Source organism: Perca fluviatilis, chromosome 12 (genome assembly GCF_010015445.1).
Source record: "Perca fluviatilis chromosome 12, GENO_Pfluv_1.0, whole genome shotgun sequence".
Classification (NCBI taxonomy): Eukaryota; Metazoa; Chordata; class Actinopteri; order Perciformes; family Percidae; genus Perca; species Perca fluviatilis.
This window is the reverse complement of record NC_053123.1, coordinates 33,921,266-33,942,908: the sequence shown is the minus strand read 5'-3', so window position 1 is coordinate 33,942,908 and position 21,643 is coordinate 33,921,266. Positions and strand designations below refer to the sequence as shown.

General features: G+C 37.9%; 2 protein-coding genes across 2 annotated transcripts; one reads left to right on the top strand and one right to left on the bottom strand.

Annotated features, from left to right (window-relative positions):
• The first annotated feature begins 6,284 nt into the window (after positions 1-6,284).
• On the top strand, positions 6,285-7,205 carry LOC120569442 (olfactory receptor 2AT4-like). Its single transcript, XM_039817310.1, has one exon. The coding sequence runs from the start codon at positions 6,285-6,287 to the stop codon at positions 7,203-7,205; it is 921 nt and encodes a 306-aa protein (XP_039673244.1).
• Positions 7,206-11,917: 4,712 nt separating this feature from the next.
• Positions 11,918-12,838, bottom strand: LOC120569441 (olfactory receptor 11A1-like). Its single transcript, XM_039817309.1, has one exon. The coding sequence runs from the start codon at positions 12,836-12,838 to the stop codon at positions 11,918-11,920; it is 921 nt and encodes a 306-aa protein (XP_039673243.1).
• Positions 12,839-21,643: the final 8,805 nt, after the last annotated feature.

The window sequence follows — 21,643 nt, the reverse complement described above, 5'->3', positions numbered from 1 at the left end:
ATTTAGACATCTTGGAATTTTATCAAAAGACAGAGAAAATATGGTACTGATAAAAATTTCAATACTGGTAACAAAGTTCTATTTCACTACAAAAACAAACTTGAAACTTCATGATATGTTGTGATACCATGATAAGATAAAAAAAAATGTTGGATTTTTAAATATCAGCTAAATAAATATTTAACATGACATTGTTGAAGCTAAAAACACATTTGCTTGTGTTTAAGTCTATTAGAAACAACTCCTTAAATCAAATACCTTCTGAGAATCTTTGCATAAGTTGTAATGAGTGTACACAGTTGAAAATATTAGTTTAATTTGTCTGGACGGAACAATCTCGAGGTGTTTATAAAATTCTTTAATTTTCAGTCCATAAATGATCGGATTAAAAAGAGGATGATACAGCATTATTTGTAGAGACATTATTAAACGTACAGTTTTGGAAACATTTGTTTCCAGTTGAGCTAGAATAATATGTACTGTAACAGGAAACATTTATTAAAACCAACAGGTGGGGTAAACAGGTCTCCTGACTTCTCTACTACTACCTATTACTACTCTGAAAACGCGGCTCTTTACTGTGGGGTGCCGCAGGGCTCTGTGTTAGGTCCAATTTTATTTACTTTGTATATGCTTCCCCTAGGCCACTTAATTAGGCAATTTGGAGATATAAGTTACCATTTCTACGCTGATGACATCCAGCTGTATGTCTCTTTTAAGCCGGAGGAAATTAACAAAGTGTCAGCATTGCTCAATTGTTTGTCCTCCATTAAGGATTGGTTGGCAAACAATTTCTTGCAGCTTAATGAGGCTAAGACCAAAGTTCTTATTGTTGCTCCGGATACTACAGCCTCCAAAGTTGTTAATCTTCTGGGGTCCCTTTCTTCAGTGGTACAGTCCAATCTTAGAAACCTTGGTGTTATATTTGATCAGAATATGTTTCTTGAACAACATATCAGGTCTCTGACTCGTACATGTTTCTTCCAACTGAGAAACATTTCTAAAATAAGGACGGTGGTTTCGCAAGGGGAACTTGAGATGATAATTCATGGTTTTGTTTCATCACAGCTTGATTACTGCAACTCCATTTTCACTTGTCTTAGCAAGTCCTCCCAGGACCGTCTGCAACTAGTGCAACATTCCGCTTCTAGGCTGTTGACCAGGTCCAACAGAATGTCACACATTACTCCTGTGTTATCCATGTTACATTGGCTTCCAATAAAGTTCAGGATCCAATTTAAGGTTCTAGTTCTTACATATAAAGCATTGCATGGACAGGCGCATGTTTATATCTCTGACCTGCTCCAGCCGTACATCACTAACAGGTCACTCAGGTCTTCTAACCAGGGACTACTGGTGGTCCCACACACTCGTTTAAAGACTAAAGGTGATCGTTCCTTTGAAGTGGTAGCAGCGACCTTGTGGAACACTCTTCCTGTTAACTTACGTTCTGCAGTCTCGGTTGACGCTTTTAGAAAGCATCTGAAAACATACTTGTTTCAACTGGCTTTTGTCTAATGTTTGTAATTTTGGGTGTTATTCTTTTAATCCTCATTCAAACTGCAATTTTTGTTGCTTGTTTATTTTCTGCTTTGGGTTTTAATGTATTTTAATCAAATGTCTTTAGTGTGAAGCACTTTGTGACTCTGTCTGTGAAAGGTGCTATATCATATATAAAATAAAGTCACAGAGCTTATTATTAGCACTTATTAAAGGACTGACTGAGGTTTGGCAAGCAGGCAGAATCCAAGCTAGAATCAGGAAGATATTAATAGTTGTTTTTTTCATGATAATTGGATATTGCAGAGGTTTACATAGATACACATATCTGTCATAGGCCATGGCTGACAACAGGAAAAATTCTGAAATGGCTAGAGTGTAATATATAAACCACTGAAAAATACAGGCTGAATAAGATATTACCTTTTTTTTGGTTAACAAAGCTGCAATGAAAATGTACATAGGTTCATGGAGGGCTTTGTTAATCACTATGATGCACACAATAGTGGAATTATTGCAAATTATTAGAATATATGCTGCAAACATGATCACAAAATAAAGATATGTGTATTTCTGCACTTCCATGTCATATATGTCACATTTAATTCATTTTACATTAAGGTTGTCTAAAACAAAATGTTAATGAATAAAACTGGTATATTACTAGAAGTCTCATATTACCTAAGATTGTCTGATTAGTCAATAGTACCTGAATTTGATACACACTGTTTACGTCTCCGGGAAGTTTTTATCAGACTGCTTCAATAATGGATCTCATTAATCTCTCCAAAGAAAAGGCTGCTAACATGTAAACAATTTGATCAAACTCTGGAGGCATGAACTCATAGATGGTGTTTAACTTTGTTTGCTCAGATGAAATGACTCTGTCACATTAAGAATTACATTCTATGAGCAAAAACCTCTGGACAATGGTGCATTCAGATGATCTTCTGATGGTCCCATTTCCCAAGTCTGGAAGACGTTCATCCGACTTCGTGTGTTCATGATCTCAGTTTTTTCATGTTAAAAATGCAAGGTAAAGTTAGCCATGGTGTTCCACAAGTCTCTGTGATTGGACCAATTCTATTCGCATTATCTCTAGGCAATATAATTAGGAAACACTCTTATGAAGATGATACCTAATTATAATCGGTCAAGCCAAAAGAAACCTAACAGTTAAACTAACTTCAAGCATGCATAAAGGACATACACACCTGGATGACCTACAATTTACTGATGGTAAATTATCTTTGATCAGGATATATCCTTTAATGCCTTTTTCACCTGTGTTACATTGTAAAAAAAATCACGTCTCAAAAATGCAGAAAAAATAGTCCATGCATTTATTAGTTTTTTTATCAGGTTACTCTTAGAATACCCTTAGGACTTTCCAGTTGACTGGCTCTGTGTAAAATCCAGAATTGAATTTAAAATCATTCTCCTGCCCGACAAAAACCTAAATGGTCAGGCATCATCATGTCTTAAAGAGCTTATAGTATCCCATTGCCCTACTAGAAGACTGCACTTCCACAATGCAGTTACGTTTGGGTCCTACTACCAAGCTCCTCTTCAGTGAAACCGGCTCCCAATTTCCATTCGGTAGGCAGACTGATGAATGATATAGCATATAATTAGGGCTGGCTTAGGTTTGCCTTGAAACAGCCCTTATTTCTATAGGCTTAGACTGCCAGGGGACTTCCTATGACACACTGTGCCCCTCTCTTTCTCCATCTGTGTGCATTCATGTCCCGTTAATGCATGTTACTAACTTACCTTCTTCCGCGAAGTCCTTGGGCTTTCTCGCCTTGCAGATTTCCTTGGATTGTGGTCGCCCCTTGATTGTGGCTGCAGGCTTAAGATACTCTCTACTCCGCATCGCTAAACATCCTAAAAACATTCTTACAATTGTAGTGGAAAGTTTTTATCTGTCATACTGATGTGTGATATTTCCTTCATATTTTATCCATTACTCCATGTTTTTTATATTCTCATCATTTTATATATGTTAACTTTATACTATACAATATTTACTCTCTCTCGTTTTCTATATAATATATCAGTTATAGGGATTCAGTATAGTACTCTATTATTCTAAAAAGGTGATCATAGCTTCTCCTGTATCCGACATGCAAGCCTATGCGGCCCCCTCTGTCTCCCTCATGCACACTCTACATGAGGCAGCGGGCTGAGGAGGTTTTCCGCAGCCTGAAGAAGACTTCCGCAAAAGCCTCAAAGCTCAGCTCTACATGAGAGAATGACTTCTGCGGGCCGAGGAAGACTTCCACAAAAAGCTCAAAGCTCAGCAGTAAACAAAGCAGTGTCAGCAGGAAAATGGTCCCTCCCATCTCATGCTTAGCTATAAAAACCATGAAGTTTCTTTGTTCACTGACATACTTTCTCAGATTGCTTGTCAGTCCGTTAAACTGTCTCCTTCTTTTGCAAAAGATTAAAGAAAATAACTTAGAGAACTCCAGCGTGTCAGACAAACTTATTTTCCAGCTTCATCACTGAACACCAAAGAGATTTTCCACAACACAATCCAAACACAAGGCCAAAATTCTGCAGCCACACTGCTAACACAGACTTAGAAAATATACTAATGCCATGCCAATCAGTAGAAATAACCGTTAAACTCTCTCCTGCTATGCTTAGAGGAGGTGAAGGCATGGCTGGCTCAAAATTTCCTCTATTTAAATGACGATAAGACCGAGGTCATTGTTTTTAGCCCGAGTGAAAGGTCCCAGTCTACAAGCCTAGACTTGGGGAGTCTTACTGTTTTTAGATCTGCAGGAGTGCGGAACCTGGGTGTTCTTGTGGACCAGTCCTTAAAATTTGATGAACACATTTCATCTGTAGTCAGCTATGGTTTTTTCCAACTTCGTCTATCGTCTAAAATTAAAGGCTTTCTCACCCCGATAACTCTGGAAATGGCGGTTCATGCATTCATCACGTGCCGGCTAGATTATTGCAATTCACTTTATTGTGGTATATCTAGTTCCCAAATTGCCCATCTTCACTTAGTCCAAAATGCTGTGGCCAGACTTATCCTTAACAGTCGCAAATATGACCACATCACCCCATTCTCAAATCTCTGCACTGGCTGCCCGTTCGACAGAGAATAGATTTCAAAATTCTTCTCTTTGTCTTCAAATCTATACATAACTTAGCTCCCATCTACCATAAAGATATGTAATATGAGTTACATAAAAGCTTTTCATTTGTTTTCTTCCTAATTGTCCTTGAAATAGTGGTCAATAATCCCGCACCCTCAACACAAAAGTGGTTTGGCCACTGATTAAAGTTTGATGTTATCATTTGATTTGAAGTTCAGTATGTTCAAAATGTCCGCTCAGCACAAGTCCAGTGCTCAGAAAAGTAAAGAAAAGAGAAGAGAAGAAGAAAATAGAGGCCTTAGAGATTTTCTAAACAAATATTTTTAAAAAAGGTGGTGACGATGAAGCTGGAACTAGTAAAGTCAACGTAGAGCAAGGTAAGAAACAGCGCAGCCAACGTTTACGAGCCTTGTAACGTAAGCTAACAGGCCAGCTCTAATGTTAACGTCCATTAGCTTGTATAAAGCCTGACGCAACACGTTCTCTTTGACAGAAACAGTTGAGTTTGGTAGCTCCGTCAGAGAGGATGAGACAGAGGAGAGAGATCCAGCTGCAGTCAGGTGACAGAGAGAGTGATGAGGGAGGGACAGAGTCAGGCTATCGGTGAGAGAGAAGAGAGAGAAGGAGAGGGAGAAAGAGAGAGAGAAAGAAAGAAAGAAAGAGAGAGAGCGTCACAGTGATGCAGGAGGGGCCCGCTGCACCGTCGAGAGAGTCTAAGCAGGATGGATCAGAGATTGATCACACACTTAATTTCAGCGATCCTGCATAATGGCCAACTAGAATGACCGGCTGTGATAGAGTGAACCTCATACGTGTGATGGCAAAACGAACGCCTTACTCAGAGAGGGCAAAGGAATTGCCAGCAGATGCAGAGGTCAGGGAATTCCCAAACTATTTGACATATTCCACATCCCACAATGGAAGCAGAGGACAGGAAGAGCAAGGGAAAAGGAGAGATCTGGGTGCGGGGGGCCTATCTAAGATTATCTCGTCCCGGGCCCAGGCAAGACTGTCAGCTGGCCTGATCTCACATAACCTGAGCAAACTAAGTTTCAGATAAACTTCTTCCAAACTCACGATATGGGACAATTGGAGGACCATGTGAATGCACCTTTGGCCTTTGCGGACGTTTTTGCTCTCAGAGTGTCATTCTTTGTTCTTTTGTTAAGATTATTTTTTGGGGATTTAAGGCCTTTATTTTTATAGGACAGCTGAAGACATGAAAGACAGAAACCTTGGTAATGACATGCAGCAAAGGGACTCGAAACTTGGGCCGCTGCATCAAGGAATGAACTTCTATATATGGGCGCATGCTCTTCCAGGTGAGCTACCCAAGCTCCCCACATTGTCTTTCTAAATATGACCTAATAACCTGAGCAAACAAAGTTTAACATCAACTATGACTTCAGATCTCCAGAGTTTGATCAAGTTGTTTACATGTTAGTAGCTTTTCCTTTGGAGAGGTTAATGAGGTCCATGGAGGTTGATGCAGTCTGATAAAAACTTCTCACAGACTCAAACAGGTCACAGATCCAATATCTGTGTTTGCGGGGCTACACCAGTACGTATCAAGGTCAGGTATTGATCACTAAATAAGACAATCTCAGGTTATATGAGACTTCCAGTAATTTACCTGTTTTATTTATTAACATTTTGTTTTAGACAATCTTAATGGATAATGAATTAAATGTAACATATATAACTTTTGATGGGCATGTGGAACTGCACAAATACAGATATCTTTATTTTGTGATCATGTTTACAGCATATATTCTAATAATTTGCAGTAATTCCACTATTGTGGGCATCATAGTGATTAACAAATCCCTCCATGAGCCTATGTACATTTTCATTGCAGCTTTGTTAATCAACTCTGTTCTTTTCAGCACTGCTATCTATCCAAAGCTTTTGATTGACTTTTTATCTGAAAAACAGATCATATCTTATTCAGCCTGTCACTTTCAGTGGTTTATATATTACACTCTAGCCTCTTCAGAATTCTTCCTGTTGGCAGTCATGGCCTATGACAGATATGTGTCTATATGTAAACCTCTGCAATATCCAACTATCATGAGAAAAAAAACTGTTTATATTTTCCTGATTTTAGCTTGGATTCTACCTGCTTGTCAGGTTTCAGGGGGACCATTAATGAGTTTTAATAAAAAGCTCTGTTACTTTGTTTTGAAAGGAATAATTTGCAACAGCACAGTTCAAAAACTTCACTGTGGGAGTTCAATAATGCAGAATATATATGGCTTGATTGTTTTTGTAATTGTTGTACCTCTCCCTGTACTCTTCATACTTTTTACATACACCAGGATACTTATAATAACCTATCGAAGTAGTAGAGAAGTCAGGAGAAAAGCTGCACAGACCTGTTTACCCCACCTATTGGTCCTGATTAACTTTTCCTGTTTGAGTGCATATGATGTACTTCTGGCTCGACTGGAAACAAATTTTCCCAAAACTGTTTATTTAATAATGTCTTTACAAATGATTTTGTATCATCCTCTTTTTAACCCGATCATATATGGATTGAAAATGAAAGACATTTACAAACATCTAAAGAGATTGTTCAGTCAAGACAAATAAAACTAATCACTTTTTTTAATTGTGTAAAAATAGTGCAAGATGTGATTTATCTCATTCTTTGAAGGTATTTAATTTAAGGATTTGTTTTGGGCTTACAGATAGTAAAAATCATTGTTTGCTTCAATGTCAAGTCAAATAATTTGACTTATTTTTTACTCATTACGTAGTCACAAAATCCATACTGAAGTTTACATTTGTTGGTGTAGCAAATACACTAATTTGTTACCAGTATTGAATATTTGTATCAGTAAAAAACATTTTCTGTCTTCTGATGAATTCAAAGATATTTAAAGCAACAGCCATGTGTGCAGTGTGATTCTATGTTTAGCTTGTGTTTTTTTTGTTTCTCATTTGTGTATATATATATATATATGTGTTGTATATAAAGTATTATTTTTAATATCATTGTGGAAAAAGAAAAAAATATATATTGTTGCTGTTATGTTTTTTATATTAGCAATGTATATTGTAGCCAGGGCTTTAAATGAACTTTTTTAATCACCAACCAACATGGCTTGTAGATTCTTTTTTGGGGCCTTTACCTTTATTAGAAAGGGGGAAAGAGAGGGGCCGCCCCGGCACCCCCAGCCGCCCCGGCTTATAGATTTTTAAAGTTACCAGCCAATCAGATTCTCCATTAACCACATTTGGTTTTTGTTTTCCCTAACTAACTTTACGTTAAATTCAGCTTCTGTGATTTAATTTGCACCATTCTGTTTGCCAACGGTTGTATGACACGTCACAACATGGTGTTCATGGGAAATGTAGGCTTAGTTCTACAAGCAGTGTTGGCTGGAGAAAGATGATGTTTCCAAGCCAAACACACAACACTACCCAAAGGTCTTGGCGGAAAACAGACCAATTCGGCAACATTTCTGCAGCTGGCTGATTCAAACAGATGCAGAGTTATTTGCTTTATTTATTGCCGGCCAAATTGGCTAGTAACTTTAAAATGTTACCCACCAGTTACTTTTTATCCGCTTTTGGTGTTATTTTAAAGCCCTGAATGTAGCCTATAGTCATGACAAACAAGAAAACCAGTATGGTGAAGAAACAGTTTCTAGGAGACTTAGCTGGATAAATTATGAATTGTATTGAAGCAAACCTGATAATAAGGAATTACAACAGTACAGCTTTAAAGTTAGACATGCATGGAATGTTTTTTTCTTTTCAAAGTGTCCCTGAGCAAGACACTGTACCCCAAGTTCCTTCCTAGATGCTGCATGTATAGCTGTCCACTGCTCCTAATACTATGGGTTAAATACAGTAATAGCATTTTACTACATTGTACTCTGTGTATTTGACAATTAAGGAATAAAGTTTGTTTTAATTTGTTTGAGACAGGATGTGCCAAATGTTTTGCAATGTTACGCATGTGAAAAAGGTAGTTCTTGTTTTATGTGGGCATTAAAGAATATATCCTGATCAAAGATACCTCCAACATTTCTTATGATGGCGCTGGAGGACAGGGCATCCAGTGTAGCTGTATCTTGGAACAGGGAAACAGCTGCAGCCAGGATCCAGGTCCAAAGAAATCTGTGAGGTGAGAAAGCACCTCACAGCTCATATTCATATCCTCTATTGTGTGTGACATCGATCTGGAGTTGGTGAGTAGGAGTCATGGCAGTGGCGATGTGTGTGGTAGTTTCCTTAACCGGGCTAGTAGGCCCGGCTGGCATCCTTCTTCCTCACCTGCCACGACCGACAACAATCCACTGAGCATCCACTGGTCTGGTGGATGTCCTCCGGAGGACAAGTCATGCCTTTGCGGCGAAATTTTGAAGGCGAGGAAGGCAGGGAGGAATCAGAAGGATGCTGGCCAATAGATGATATGAATATGCACTACACACGGAACTGCTGCATGATAGTTACACAGAAGCCTGGCTGAATACATTCTCAGACGGCAGCTAGCAGCTAGTAGCTAGAGCTAGCGGCAGGATGTCTGAGTTGAAAACACATCTTGTTGTCAGGTAAGAGCCCTATTCATGTTATACAGACATTTTAATGTATGCATTTTGTGTCTGTTAAGAGGCACCAAGCCAACTGCCGTTTTAGCAAAGTAGGAGCTCTGGGCACAGCTGCAGCAGCTCCATGCTGCTAGCACCGATTCGGATCAACTTTTTTGCCCGCGACAGTACTGACATACGTATAGCGATCAGGATTAACGTAAAAATTGCCCGAGGTTCTACTGGAACATAGGGTCAGTTTCAGCAAATATGACAGAACGTTAGTTTAGTCTTACCAACTGCATCTTTAAGTTGTTATACTTCCATGAAAATCTGGCCAGTAGTTTAATAAGTAATTTTGACACATTAACCCAATATGACTGAATTGTTGAACATGTGTATAGGACGTGAACCAAGTCAACTTTACATTCACCACACTCTCTCCAACAATATTGTATTTGGTTTGTATTTTTACTAATTTTCAGGAATGTTACAAAAAATCTAACCAATAATTCCCACGCATATTCCTGCCAATAGGGGGACTCTACATAACAGAAAACATTTTTACATGCCTGACTACACTCCTCTTCAGTCACTGTTATTCCAATATCTTCATCCCAAGAGTTCCAAATATTATAAATTTGATTATCATTGTTATTGTTTAAAATATTATAAATTTGTCCCGTTACATTTTTAAAGCGTGACTTTTCATAGACTTTCAAGATATGCTCCACAATGGGACTAAGACCTTGAAAAGACGGTATGTTTGTTGTTATATAGCTCCTTACTTGGAGATATCTAAAAAAAAATGATTACTTGGAAGGTTATAATTAGATAACATTAGATACATTTTCAAATGTATCAAGTACATGGTCTTTGAACATTTTATGGAATCTTATAAGTCCTTTAGTTTCCCATATCCTGAAAGTCTCATCCATACAATTTGGAGGGAAGTCTGGGTCCTGACTAATTTCCCTCAGGCAAACCGTATCAGTTGATTTTATTTTCATAATTTTACCTAATTTTTTCCAGCTCTTCCATGTATGGTAAATAGAGTGATTCAAATGTTTAACCCTTTCTGCAGTTTGCCCTGAGAAAATTAGGGAGGTGGGTGAGTCTACCAATTTGTTCTCAATAGATTTCCATTTAGGATTCATTTACTTATTCATCAAAACTAAAATGCTTTTAACTTGGGCTGCATGGTAATAAAAGCTCAAATTTGGTAGACCCAACTCACCTTGTTCCCTATTTTGTTGTAAATATTTAAGTTTTACCCTTGGTTTCTTTTCATCCCAAATAAAACTTCCTAGCATTCTTTCCCACTCCCTAAAGCATGACCTTGTTAGATATAAAGGAAGGATCTGGGAAAAAAAAGAAAGCGTGGCAATACGCTCATTTTTATATAATTTGTATTGTTTCAAATATTGTAAGTGGCAAAAGATCCTGCCTTAAGGAGTTTTCCAGAACTTTATAGTTACATAAATACAATTTATCAATTTCTCTGGGGATTGTAATGCCTAAATATTTTATTTTATTCTGATCCCATTTCAACTTAAACCTTTTCTTAAATTCTATTTGGAGATTACATCCTATTTCCATGGCTTCAGTTTTAGCTGAGTTTAATTTATAGCGTGAGATGGCCCCATATTTTCCAATTTCCTCCAAAAGCGCCGGTAATGATTTATATATATCAGTTAAGAATATTATAACATCGTCCGCATATAACGCAAGTTTATGCTCTTCATCTTGTATCTTAACGCCCTTTATACCCATATTTGTCCGTATGCATTCCGCAAATGGCTCAATGCACAGGGCAAAAATGTGTGGGGAGAGCAGATCGCCCTGTTTTACCCCTCTTTTTACCTGAACGGGTTTCGATAACAAACCAATGGATTTCACTCTAGCTGCTGAGTCATTATACATTCCCATCATTAAATTAATAAATTTCTTGTGAAAGCCAAATTTATCAAGAACTTGATACAAACCCAATTGAGGTCACATCTTAGCAATGGCATGGGCTTTATCTCGGTCAGTTATTCTAACAGCATTCTGGGTACAGCTCACTCTGTTGCTCGCTACAGTACATTGAAGAACAAATTAAGAAAGAGAGACGTGAGAAGTTATATTGTCATAAACTCAAACATTTCAAGCATCAGCAATGTAACTTTTGGAATGAATGCTTTTGTTCTCGAAAATAGCTGGTCCCAAATAACTAGATTTTAGCAAATGATGCATATACACATTCAAATATGACTTAATATGGACGAAGATCAAAAACACGTTTTGAGTTATGTTGGAACTGTAGTAGGTTAGGTTTTTGTTTTAACCAGATTTTTTAAACAAACAATAATTAATAACAAACAATAAATAATTCAGGTTTCAAATGGAGCCTCATACATGCATTTTGGCCTTATAGTTCTTTGTTTTTTCCAATTTGGGTATGGTAAACAGGTGAAAATTAAAAAAAATTGTATCTTCTACTACTTACTACTACTACTACTACACTACCCCATTCTATATACTGTATACACACACTACTGTACTATAGATATACATTTTTATTTCTCTATTTAGCCTATCTCTACTTATTTCTGTCGTTTTGCTGCTGCAACTCCTGAAACCCCCTGGGGATCAATAAGTGCTTAACATTTGTTATCCTATGTATATTTTAAGGACATTGATCATGTCTTTAAAGTCTTAAAATGTTCAGAGTAATCAAATCTCTGCAGTATTACAAAACAATGACTGTACAAAAGTGTTAATACATCAGACCATTTTGCACAGCAACCTCTTCAGGTGTTTATAAATTTCTTTCATTTTCAGTCCATACATGATCGGATTAAAGAGAGGATGATATATTACTAGTTGTAAAGACATTATCAAACGTACAGTTTTGTGAAAATCAATTTTCAGTCGAAAAAGAAGTACATCATATGCAAGCAAACAGGAAAAGTTAATCAGAACCAACAGGTGGGGTAAACAGGTGTGTGCAGCTTTTCTCCTGACTTCTCTACTACTTCGATAGGTTATTATAAATATTCTGGTGTATGTAAAAAGTATGAAGAGTACAGGGAGAGGTACAGCAATTACAAACACAATCAAGCCATATATATTCAGCACTGCTGAACTCACACAGTGAAGTGTGTTAACTGTGCTGTTGCAAATTATTCCTTTCAAGATAAAGAAACAGAGTTTTTCATTAACAATCAGCAACGGTCCAACTGACATCTGAGAAGCAGGTAGCATCCAAGCTAAAACCAGGAAATTATAAACAGTTTTTTTTGTCATGATAGTTGGATATTGCAGAGGTTTACATATAGACACATATCTGTCATAGGCCATGGCTGACAACAGAAAGAATTCTGAACAGACTAGAGTGTAATATATAAACCACTGAAAGAGACAGGCTGAATAAGATATGATCTGTTTTTCTGATAAAAAGTCAATCAAAAGCTTTGGATAGATAGCAGTGCTGAAAAGAACAGAGTTGATTAACAAAGCTGCAATGAAAATGTACATAGGCTCATGGAGGGCTTTGTTAATCACTATGATGCCCACAATAGTGGAATTACTGCAAAGTATTAGAATATATGCTGTAAACATGATCACAAAATAAAGATATCTGTATTTCTGCACTTCCACATGCCCATCAAAAGTTATATATGTTACATTTAATTCATTATCCATTAAGAGTGTCTGAAACAAAATGTTAATGAAAAAAACAGGTATATTACAAGAAGTCTCATAGAACCTGAGATTGTCTTTTCAGTCATCAGTACCTGACCTTGATACACACTGGTGTGATCCAGGAATCACAGAACTTCGATCTGAGATCTGTTTGAGTCCGTGGGAAGTTTTTATCAGACTGCTTCAACCTCCATGGATCTCATTAACCTCTCCAAAGGAAAAACTACTAACATACTACTACAACAACTTGATCAAACTCTGGAGGGCTGACTTCATAGTTGTTGTTAGACTTTGTTTACTCTGGTTATGTGAGTTTGTATGATCAAACTGCTGAGACCTTGAGACCTAAACCCATAGATATTGTTGAGCTTTGTTTGCTTTGTAGCAACAATAGTTTGGACAGATACGTATGAAACTTACTTGCCCACACAATATTGTAGTATGTTAAATAAGGATAAATTTAGCTATGATATAATGTTAAGAAACATTGATTGTGTACAAAGTCTCTTATTTTTCTCAGGATCCAAAGCCTAGAAATCAAGTTGATGAAACTTCGCTTATTTCTTTATTATTAATATGGAGTTTAACTTTTTCGCTGTTCATTCGTTTATTTCCAATCCCACCAATTGTTCCCAAAATGTCCCAGTTAAGATAATAAATGGTTAACATTTTCTATCTAAATATTTACAATAATACCCCTAAAGAACCAAGCAGGCCTGCCTTATTGCATGATTCAAATTTCCTTTAACACTTGTCATTTTCAGCATGTAGCTTGCTACCTGGTAATAGCACAGGGATTTTGGAAAAGGCAACACACAAAGAGTGTGACAAAAAATGTACTTCCGTGTACCCAGACTAACCCAGACCCGGCCCACACCTCGTGTTATGAATACAAAACGTTACGAAGTGTAATGTTTTCTATTTTGAAATCAATTTTCTATTGATCAATAAATTGTCAGTGACTTCCAATATACAGTAGCAGAGGTAGGTGTAGGTGTAATGGACCGAAGTAAATCTGTGACACTTACGGATCATCCCCTCCCCCACAGTTAGGCCAAACCACAGATTAATTGCAACGTCCAATCATCATAGTGTACTATGTAGCCTGGTAATAACACAGGAACCAAAATACGGTCCCTGTTACCCCTTGTGTTGTCCTTCGTGTCGCTGGGCCCGTTCATTTTATTTGACATTTTTGCATTGGTCTGGCGTTGAGCTTTGGGTCCCCCGGTGACCCTCGTGTACTATAGGATGTCATTTCACGCAAACTGGCACGGGGGGGGGGGCAGAGACCTGTGCTACACTCGAAAGAGTTTGGACAGGCTAATACAAAATGTAAATAAACTAAACAAGTCCCCATGACACGAAGGACAATATAAGGGTTACTTTCTTTATTTTTCCAGAATTAAATGAAAAAACACTTTTTGCATGCAGTATTTAGAAAATCAGACACTGGCAAAAGCAAAGATTAAACCCCTTGTGTTGTCTTCCCATCAACCTTGAAAAAAACACTTATTTTTTCTACGTTTTTGATGCCTTTTTTCCCACAGTTTGTTTTTGCTTTTTCCAACATTTTAAATTGTAAAAATTTTCTTCTACAAATTTTCAGTGCTTATTTCTACGTCCCATATTTTCTGATATAAAACAAAATTTTCAATTTTCAATCAGAAGACAGAGAAAACATGGTATTCATATACATTTCAATACTGGTAATGAAGTTTAGCTTTACTACAGAAACAAACTTGAAACTTCAGAAAGTATTTTTTGATTACATGATAAGATAAAAGCATTTTTAAAGATCAGCAGAAACAATATGAAGCTAACAATGCTTTTCATTATGGTTAGGTCAATTAGAAACAAATCCTTGAATTAAATGCCTTCCATGAATGAGATAAATCACAAATTTGCATTATTATTACATTGTTAAAAAGTGAATATATTAGTTTAATTTGTCTTCACTAAAAAATCTCTATAGGTGTTTAAAATTTTTTTATTTTCAGTCCCTATATGATCGGATTAAAGAGAGGATGATACAAAATCATTTGTAAAGACATTATTAAACGTACAGTTTACATTTGTTTCCAATCGAGCTAGAAGCGCATCATATGTACCCAAACAGGAGAAGGTAAACAGGTCTGTGCAGCTTTTCTCCTGACTTCTCTACTACTTTCATAGGTTATTATAAGTATCCTGGTGTATGTAAAAAGTATGAAGTGTACAGGGAGAGGTACGGTACTTACTAAAACAATCAAGCCATATATATTCACCACTGCTGAACTTATACAGTGAAGATTCTGAACTGTACTATTACAGATTATTCCTTTCAAGATAAAGTTACACAGTTTTCTATTAGCATTCAGCAACGTTCCCCACTGAACCCAGCTTCCAGTCTGGGTTCGAGGGGCAGACACCGTCGCAACATTCAAGAGTAAACTGAAAACCCTCCTCTTTGACAAAGCTTATAGTTAGGGAGTGAGGAGTTGCAGCGTCCACCTAACCCGGCCCACCTCCTTCTCCTCGTAGTTAGTTATGCTATTACAATTCTAGACTGCAGGGGTTGCTGTTTCCTTCCTATGACACACTGAGCTGCTCTCTCATCTCTACTTGTTACTTCTGTATGCATCCTGTCCCAGAATTGCTTGTTACTAATCTAGCTCTGGGGAGTTTACTCCCCGGAGTCCTTATGTTTCTTCTTCGCAGAGCTATGCTCTGTGATTCTCTGCAAATCCGGCGCATCCTGCTGCATCCTGCTGCATCCTGCTGCATCCGCCTGCTGCATCCACCGCGTCACCCATGCTCTGCAGCGCCACGCTACATCCCGCAACGCCCTGCTGTGATGTTCCTATGCACAGAGTAGTCTGGATCTGGTATAGGGGACAGCACTACTCAGTATGATACATGTTGCCCTGCTATGACATGAACTTCCACGATAACCTTCGACGTCACTGTGACCTTTAATGTGACTATTACGCACTGTTCATCACACCCCAACCGGCCCGTCAGACAACGCTCACCAAGAGTCTGGGTCTGCCGGGTTTCTTCCTAAAAGGGAGTTTTTCCTTGCCACTGTCGCGATAGCCACTGCTAATGCTTGCTCTTGATGGAATTACTGTAATTGTTGGGGTTTTGGAAATTACAGAGTGTGGTCTAGACCTACTCTATCTGTAAAGTGTCTCGAGATAACTTTTGTTATGATTTGATACTATAAATAAAATTGAATTGAATTGAATTGAAAGCTGACAAGCAGGTAGAATCCAAGCTAAAATCAGGAAAATATAAACAGTTTTTTTTCTCATGATAGTTGGATATTGCAGAGGTTTACATATAGACACATATCTATCATACGCCATGACTGACAACAGGAAGAATTCTGAAGAGGCTAGAGTGTAATATATAAACCACTGAAAGAGACAGGCTGAATGAGATATGATCTGTTTTTTAGATAAAAAGTCAATCAAAAGCTTTGGATAGATAGCAGTGCTGAAAAGAACAGAATTGATTAACAAAGCTGCATTGAAAATGTACATAGGCTCATGGAGGGATTTGTTAATCACTATGATGCCCACAATAGTGGAATTACTGCAAATAATTAGAATATATGCTGTAAACATGCTCACAAAATAAAGATATCTGTATTTCTGCACTTCCACATGCACATCAAAAGTTATATATGTTCCATTTAATTCATTATCCATTAAGATTGTCTAAAGCAAAATGTTAATGAATGAAACATGTAAATTACTAGAAGTCTCATATAACCTGAGATTGTCTTATTTAGCGATCAGTACCTGACCTTGATACGCACTGGTTTGGCCCGGCAAACACAGAATTGGATCTGTGACCTGTTTGAGGTTTTTATCAGACTGCTTCAACCTCCATGGATCTCATTAATCTCTCCAAAGGGAAAGCTACTAACATGTAAACAACTCGATCAAACTCTGGAGGCCTGAACTCATGTTACTAAACTTTGTTTGCTCAGATTACATGACTTTGTCACATTAAGAATTGTATTCTTAAGCCCGGCTCTTAAGCCCAGTGTATCATCTTCATAGCAACAACTCTTTGTACTTTTGTTCCAACTTCTGACTTTAAGGCTTTTTTGTAGCTGGATATATTATTTGTTGCATCTTAATATGAATGGGGATAACGTTAGTGATAGTGAGATCCTTACTACAGCTGAATTTCTAGTGATGAAATGGAGAAAACTGTTTACTTTACAAGCTGATTTCACTATTTGCTGTTAAAACAATTGACGTCCCTTACGTTCTAAAACCAGCCTCTGGAGACTTGCCCAAATGAGTTGCAGCGACACCATCAGCTGGCTTGAGTTGAGCTGGGAAGGGCCGGTTCAGACCACTGCAATATTCTATTGTGGTTCTGTCTTGTCACGAATCTTTGGTCTGAACTGAGCTTTAGAGGAAAGACCTCTGGAAAGGCCAATGCTGCATTCACATTCTCCTCTGATGGTACCCTTTCCTGAGTTTGGAAGTAGTTCTTCTGACTTTGGTGTGTTCATGATCTCAGTTTATTCTTGTTAACAAGGAATCCTCCATGCATGTTAAAGTTAGTCATGGCACCTGGATAGCTCACCTGGTAGAGCAGGTGCCATAAACAGTACAGGCCAAAAGTTTGGACACACCTTCTCATTCAATGCGTTTTTCATTTATTTTCATGACTAATTAAATTGTAGATTCTCACTGAAGGCATCAAAACTATGAATGAACACATATGGAATTATGTACTTAACAAAAAAGTGTGAAATAACTGAAAACATGTCTTATATTTTAGATTCCTCAAAGTATACACCTCTGATTACTGCTTTGCACACTCTTGGCATTCTCTTGATGAGCTTCAAGAGGTAGTCAACTGAAATGGTTTTCCAACAGTCTTGAAGGAGTTCCCAGAGAAGCTTAGCACTTGTTGGCCCTTTTGCTTTCACTCTGCGGTCCAGCTCACCCCAAATCATCTTGATTGGGATCAGGTCCGGTGACTGTGGAGGCCATCTGGTGCAGCACTCCAGTAGTAATCGTCACCTTTATTGTTTGTCACATAGTCACAAGTACTAGCGAAATTATCAATCAACCTGACCATACATATACAAACATACAATATACAATGGGGTAGACAGGACAGGAAGACAGGGTATTTAAGGAAAAGAATACAGCATGACATCAGGATAGGTGAGGAGAAAAAAAAGGCAACTCCCAGACTGTGCCCCTATACAGTCTGGGAACAGTTAAATAAACACCTCAGCAACATAAGCACATAACCAGTACAAGAGCACACGAGACATGCAATGGGGAATGGGGTGTTGGGGTTGAGGTAAACCAGCACAGGCAAGCAGCCATCTGGTCCTGCAGCCATAACGGCGCTGGTCACAGACCCGCCCGCCTGACTGGGAGTACAAAGCGGAGAAGGCGCTGGATGGGGGCTGGGTGTGAATGCATATCTGTATATATGGAAGAGTTTTTGTGTGTGTAGGCCTGAGTAGTCAAACTGCGTCTGGCCCCCGTAATCTGGCTGTCTCAGTCCGCACGATTGTCATTGCGATACACAGTCAGTTGCCATGGAGTCAGCCTTGAAAACAGGGCCCAGTCCGAGTCAACAATCAACAGGTGTCTGTGGGAGTCGGGTAAGATGGGATGGGATGGCATGTCACTGCAGGATGCTGTGGTAGCCATGCTGGTTCAGTATGCCTTCAATTTTGAATAAATCCCCAACAGTGTAACCAGCAAAGCACCCCCACACCATCACACCTCCTCCTCCATGCTTCACGGTGGGAACCAGGCTTGTAGAATCCATCCGTTCACCTTTTCTGCGTCGCACAAAGACACGGCAGTTTTGAACCACAGAGCTCAAATTTTGACTCATCAGACCAAAGCACAGATTTCCACTGGTGTAATGTCCATTCCTTGTGTTTCTTGGCCCAAACAAATCTCTTCTGCTTGTTGCCTCTCCTTAGCAGTGGTTTCCTTGCAGCTACTTGACCATGAAGGCCTGATTCACGCAGTCTCCTCTTAACAGTTGTTCTAGAGATGTGTCTGCTGCTAGAACTCTGTGTGGCATTCATCTGGTCTCTAATCTGAGCTGCTGTTAACTTGGAATTTGACTCGGATGAACTTATCCTCAGCAGCAGAGGTGACTCTTGGTCTTCCTTTCCTGGGACGGTCCTCATGTGAGCCAGTTTCGTTGTAGCGCTTGATGTTTTTTGCGACTGTACTTGGGGACACATTCAAAGTTTTCAAATATTCCGGACTGACTGACCTTCATTTGGTAAAGTAATGATGGCCACTCGTTTCTCTTTACTTAGCTGATTGGTTCTTGTCCTAATATGAATTCTAACAGTTGTCCAATAGGGCTGTCAGCTGTTTATCAACCTGATTTCAGCACAACGCAACTGATGGTCCCAACCCCATTAATAAGGGAAAGAATTCCACTAATTAACCCTGACAGAGCACACCTGTGAAGGTAAAACCATTTCAGGTGACTACCTCATGAAGCTCATTGAGAGAACACCAAGGGTTTGCAGAGTTATCAAAAAAAGCAAAGGGTGGCTACTTTGAGGAATCTAAAATATAAGACATGTTTTCAGTTATTTCACACATTTTTGTTAAGTACATAATTCCATATGTGTTCATTCATAGTTTTGATGCCTTCAGTGAGAATCTGCAATGTAAATAGTCATGAAAATAAAGAAACACATTGAATGAGAAGGTGTGTCCAAACTTTTGGCCTGTACTATACGCCGGAGCCTGATCATGCAAAGCTTTATAAGTAAGATCCAAAACTTTAAATTTGATCCTGAAGTTGTAATGTAATGAGTATAAAATTGTAGTGATGTGCGACATCCTGCTAGACCTGGTCAGCAGCCTTGCAGCAGAATTCTGGACTAGTTGTAGACGGTCCTGGGACGATTTGCTGAGACAGGTGAAAATAGAGTTGCAGTAATCAAGCCGAGATGAAATAAAAGCATGAATAATCATCTCAAGCCCAGAATGTGAAACAGCTCCTCTAATTTTGGCAATGTATCTTAACTGAAAGAAACATGTGCGGGTCAGAGATTTAATATGTTGATCCAAGTACATGTTATTAAAAACACAATTTTCTAATTTTGCGGTTGATGCATGTTAATAGCAAAGACTAAAGGGAATAAAACATGAGGATATTTATGTGTGGGACTTAGTTTGATTTAACATCACACAGCATTATTAGTTGTTTTAAACAAATTACTTTCTATGGTAGGCCTTACATATTAATAATTATATTCAGAAGATGATACTCATATCAATCACCATGGTTACAGCTTTTAGCCATCCTAACCTTTGTAGCCTTTACTGAGAGACTACCATTACAAAATTTATGAGGGACAGGAATAGTTTTAGGAAGCATTTTCAGGAAATTAAAAGGATAAGCAGATTGTTGCCAAGGTGTTTGTAAACAGTGTAAGATGTATATATCTTTGTATGGGTATGGTGGCATACACAACGTCTTTTGGCATTTTTGGCACACTTCTACCTAAGCCTACTCCACACAGACAGACATACTTTTGCATGTTCTGCTGAAATAGATACCTATGTGCAGTGGTGCCATGCCAACAATGTCATTCAATGTCATGACTTGTAGGTCGACTGGAAACAAATGTTCCCAAAACTGTACGTTTAATAATGTCTTTACAAATTATTTTGTATCATCCTCTCTTTAATCCGATCATATATGGACTGAAAATGAAAGAAATTTTTAAACACCTAAAGAAATTGTTTAGTGAAGACAAATTAAACTCAAATATTCACTTTTTAACAATGTAATAATAATGGAAATTTGTGATTTATCTCATTCATGGAAGGCATTTAATTCAAGGATTTGTTTCTAATTGACGTAACCATAATGAAAAGCATTGTGAGCTTCACATTTTTTTCTGCTGATCTTTAAAAATGCTTTTATCTTATCATGAAATCAAAAAATGCTTTCTGAAGTTTTAAGTTTGTTTCTGTAGTAAAGTTAAACTTCATTACCAGTATTGAAATGCATATGAATACCATGTTTTCTCTGTCTTCTGACTGAAAATTCCAAGATGTTTAAATGAACAGCCTTCATTGCAAGAGTGCATACCGTTGGGTTTTTTCTGTTAAACTTGTCTGTGTCTGATTTTGCAAATGTGCAAAGTGTTTTTTAAAAAGAAAAATAAAGAGAGTAATATTATGTATTTTGGTTACTGTCATATATTTTTTTGTTATTAACACTCTTTGTGGACCATACCTTATTTGCAATAAGCAGCTGTTACACACATGCACATATCCATGAAACCCCCATAAGAAACAAGAAAACCAGCCCTGTGCAGAGTACTCACAGCCTCAGTTGGGTAAATCCAGAACTGCAGAACTAATTCTGTATTTATGGAACTATTTACATTCTTGGACTTTCTGAAATATTAGTTATTTCCCACTCAAAGTATATTAAACAATACTTTGTTAAACCAAATTAACTATATACAGAATGGGATACGGAAATCAATACAGTCAGTGGTGTAGGGCAACCCAGTCTCATGTCAGTTCGTGAAGGCATCACGAAAATAAATCTATTAGATTGTGATACCATCACGATATTGTGAAGATTTATGTGTTGGGGTCACAACTAAAGTATTTCAATGGGAAGCATCTTACATGATCACAGCAAGAATCTTTGGTTATGTGTACACAACATGTGTTTTGGCATTTTTGGCACACTTCTACCTCAGCCTATACTGCATACAGACACAAGTACTTTTTCATATTCTGCTAAAATAGAGACCTGTGTTGCCATGCCAAC

What these genes read in the sequence shown, in the direction of transcription:
- LOC120569442 (XM_039817310.1), top strand. Translation starts at nt 6,285, where the DNA reads ATGGATAATGAATTAAATGTAACATATATAACTTTTGATGGGCATGTG.
- LOC120569441 (XM_039817309.1), bottom strand. Translation starts at nt 12,838, where the DNA reads ATGGATAATGAATTAAATGTAACATATATAACTTTTGATGGGCATGTG.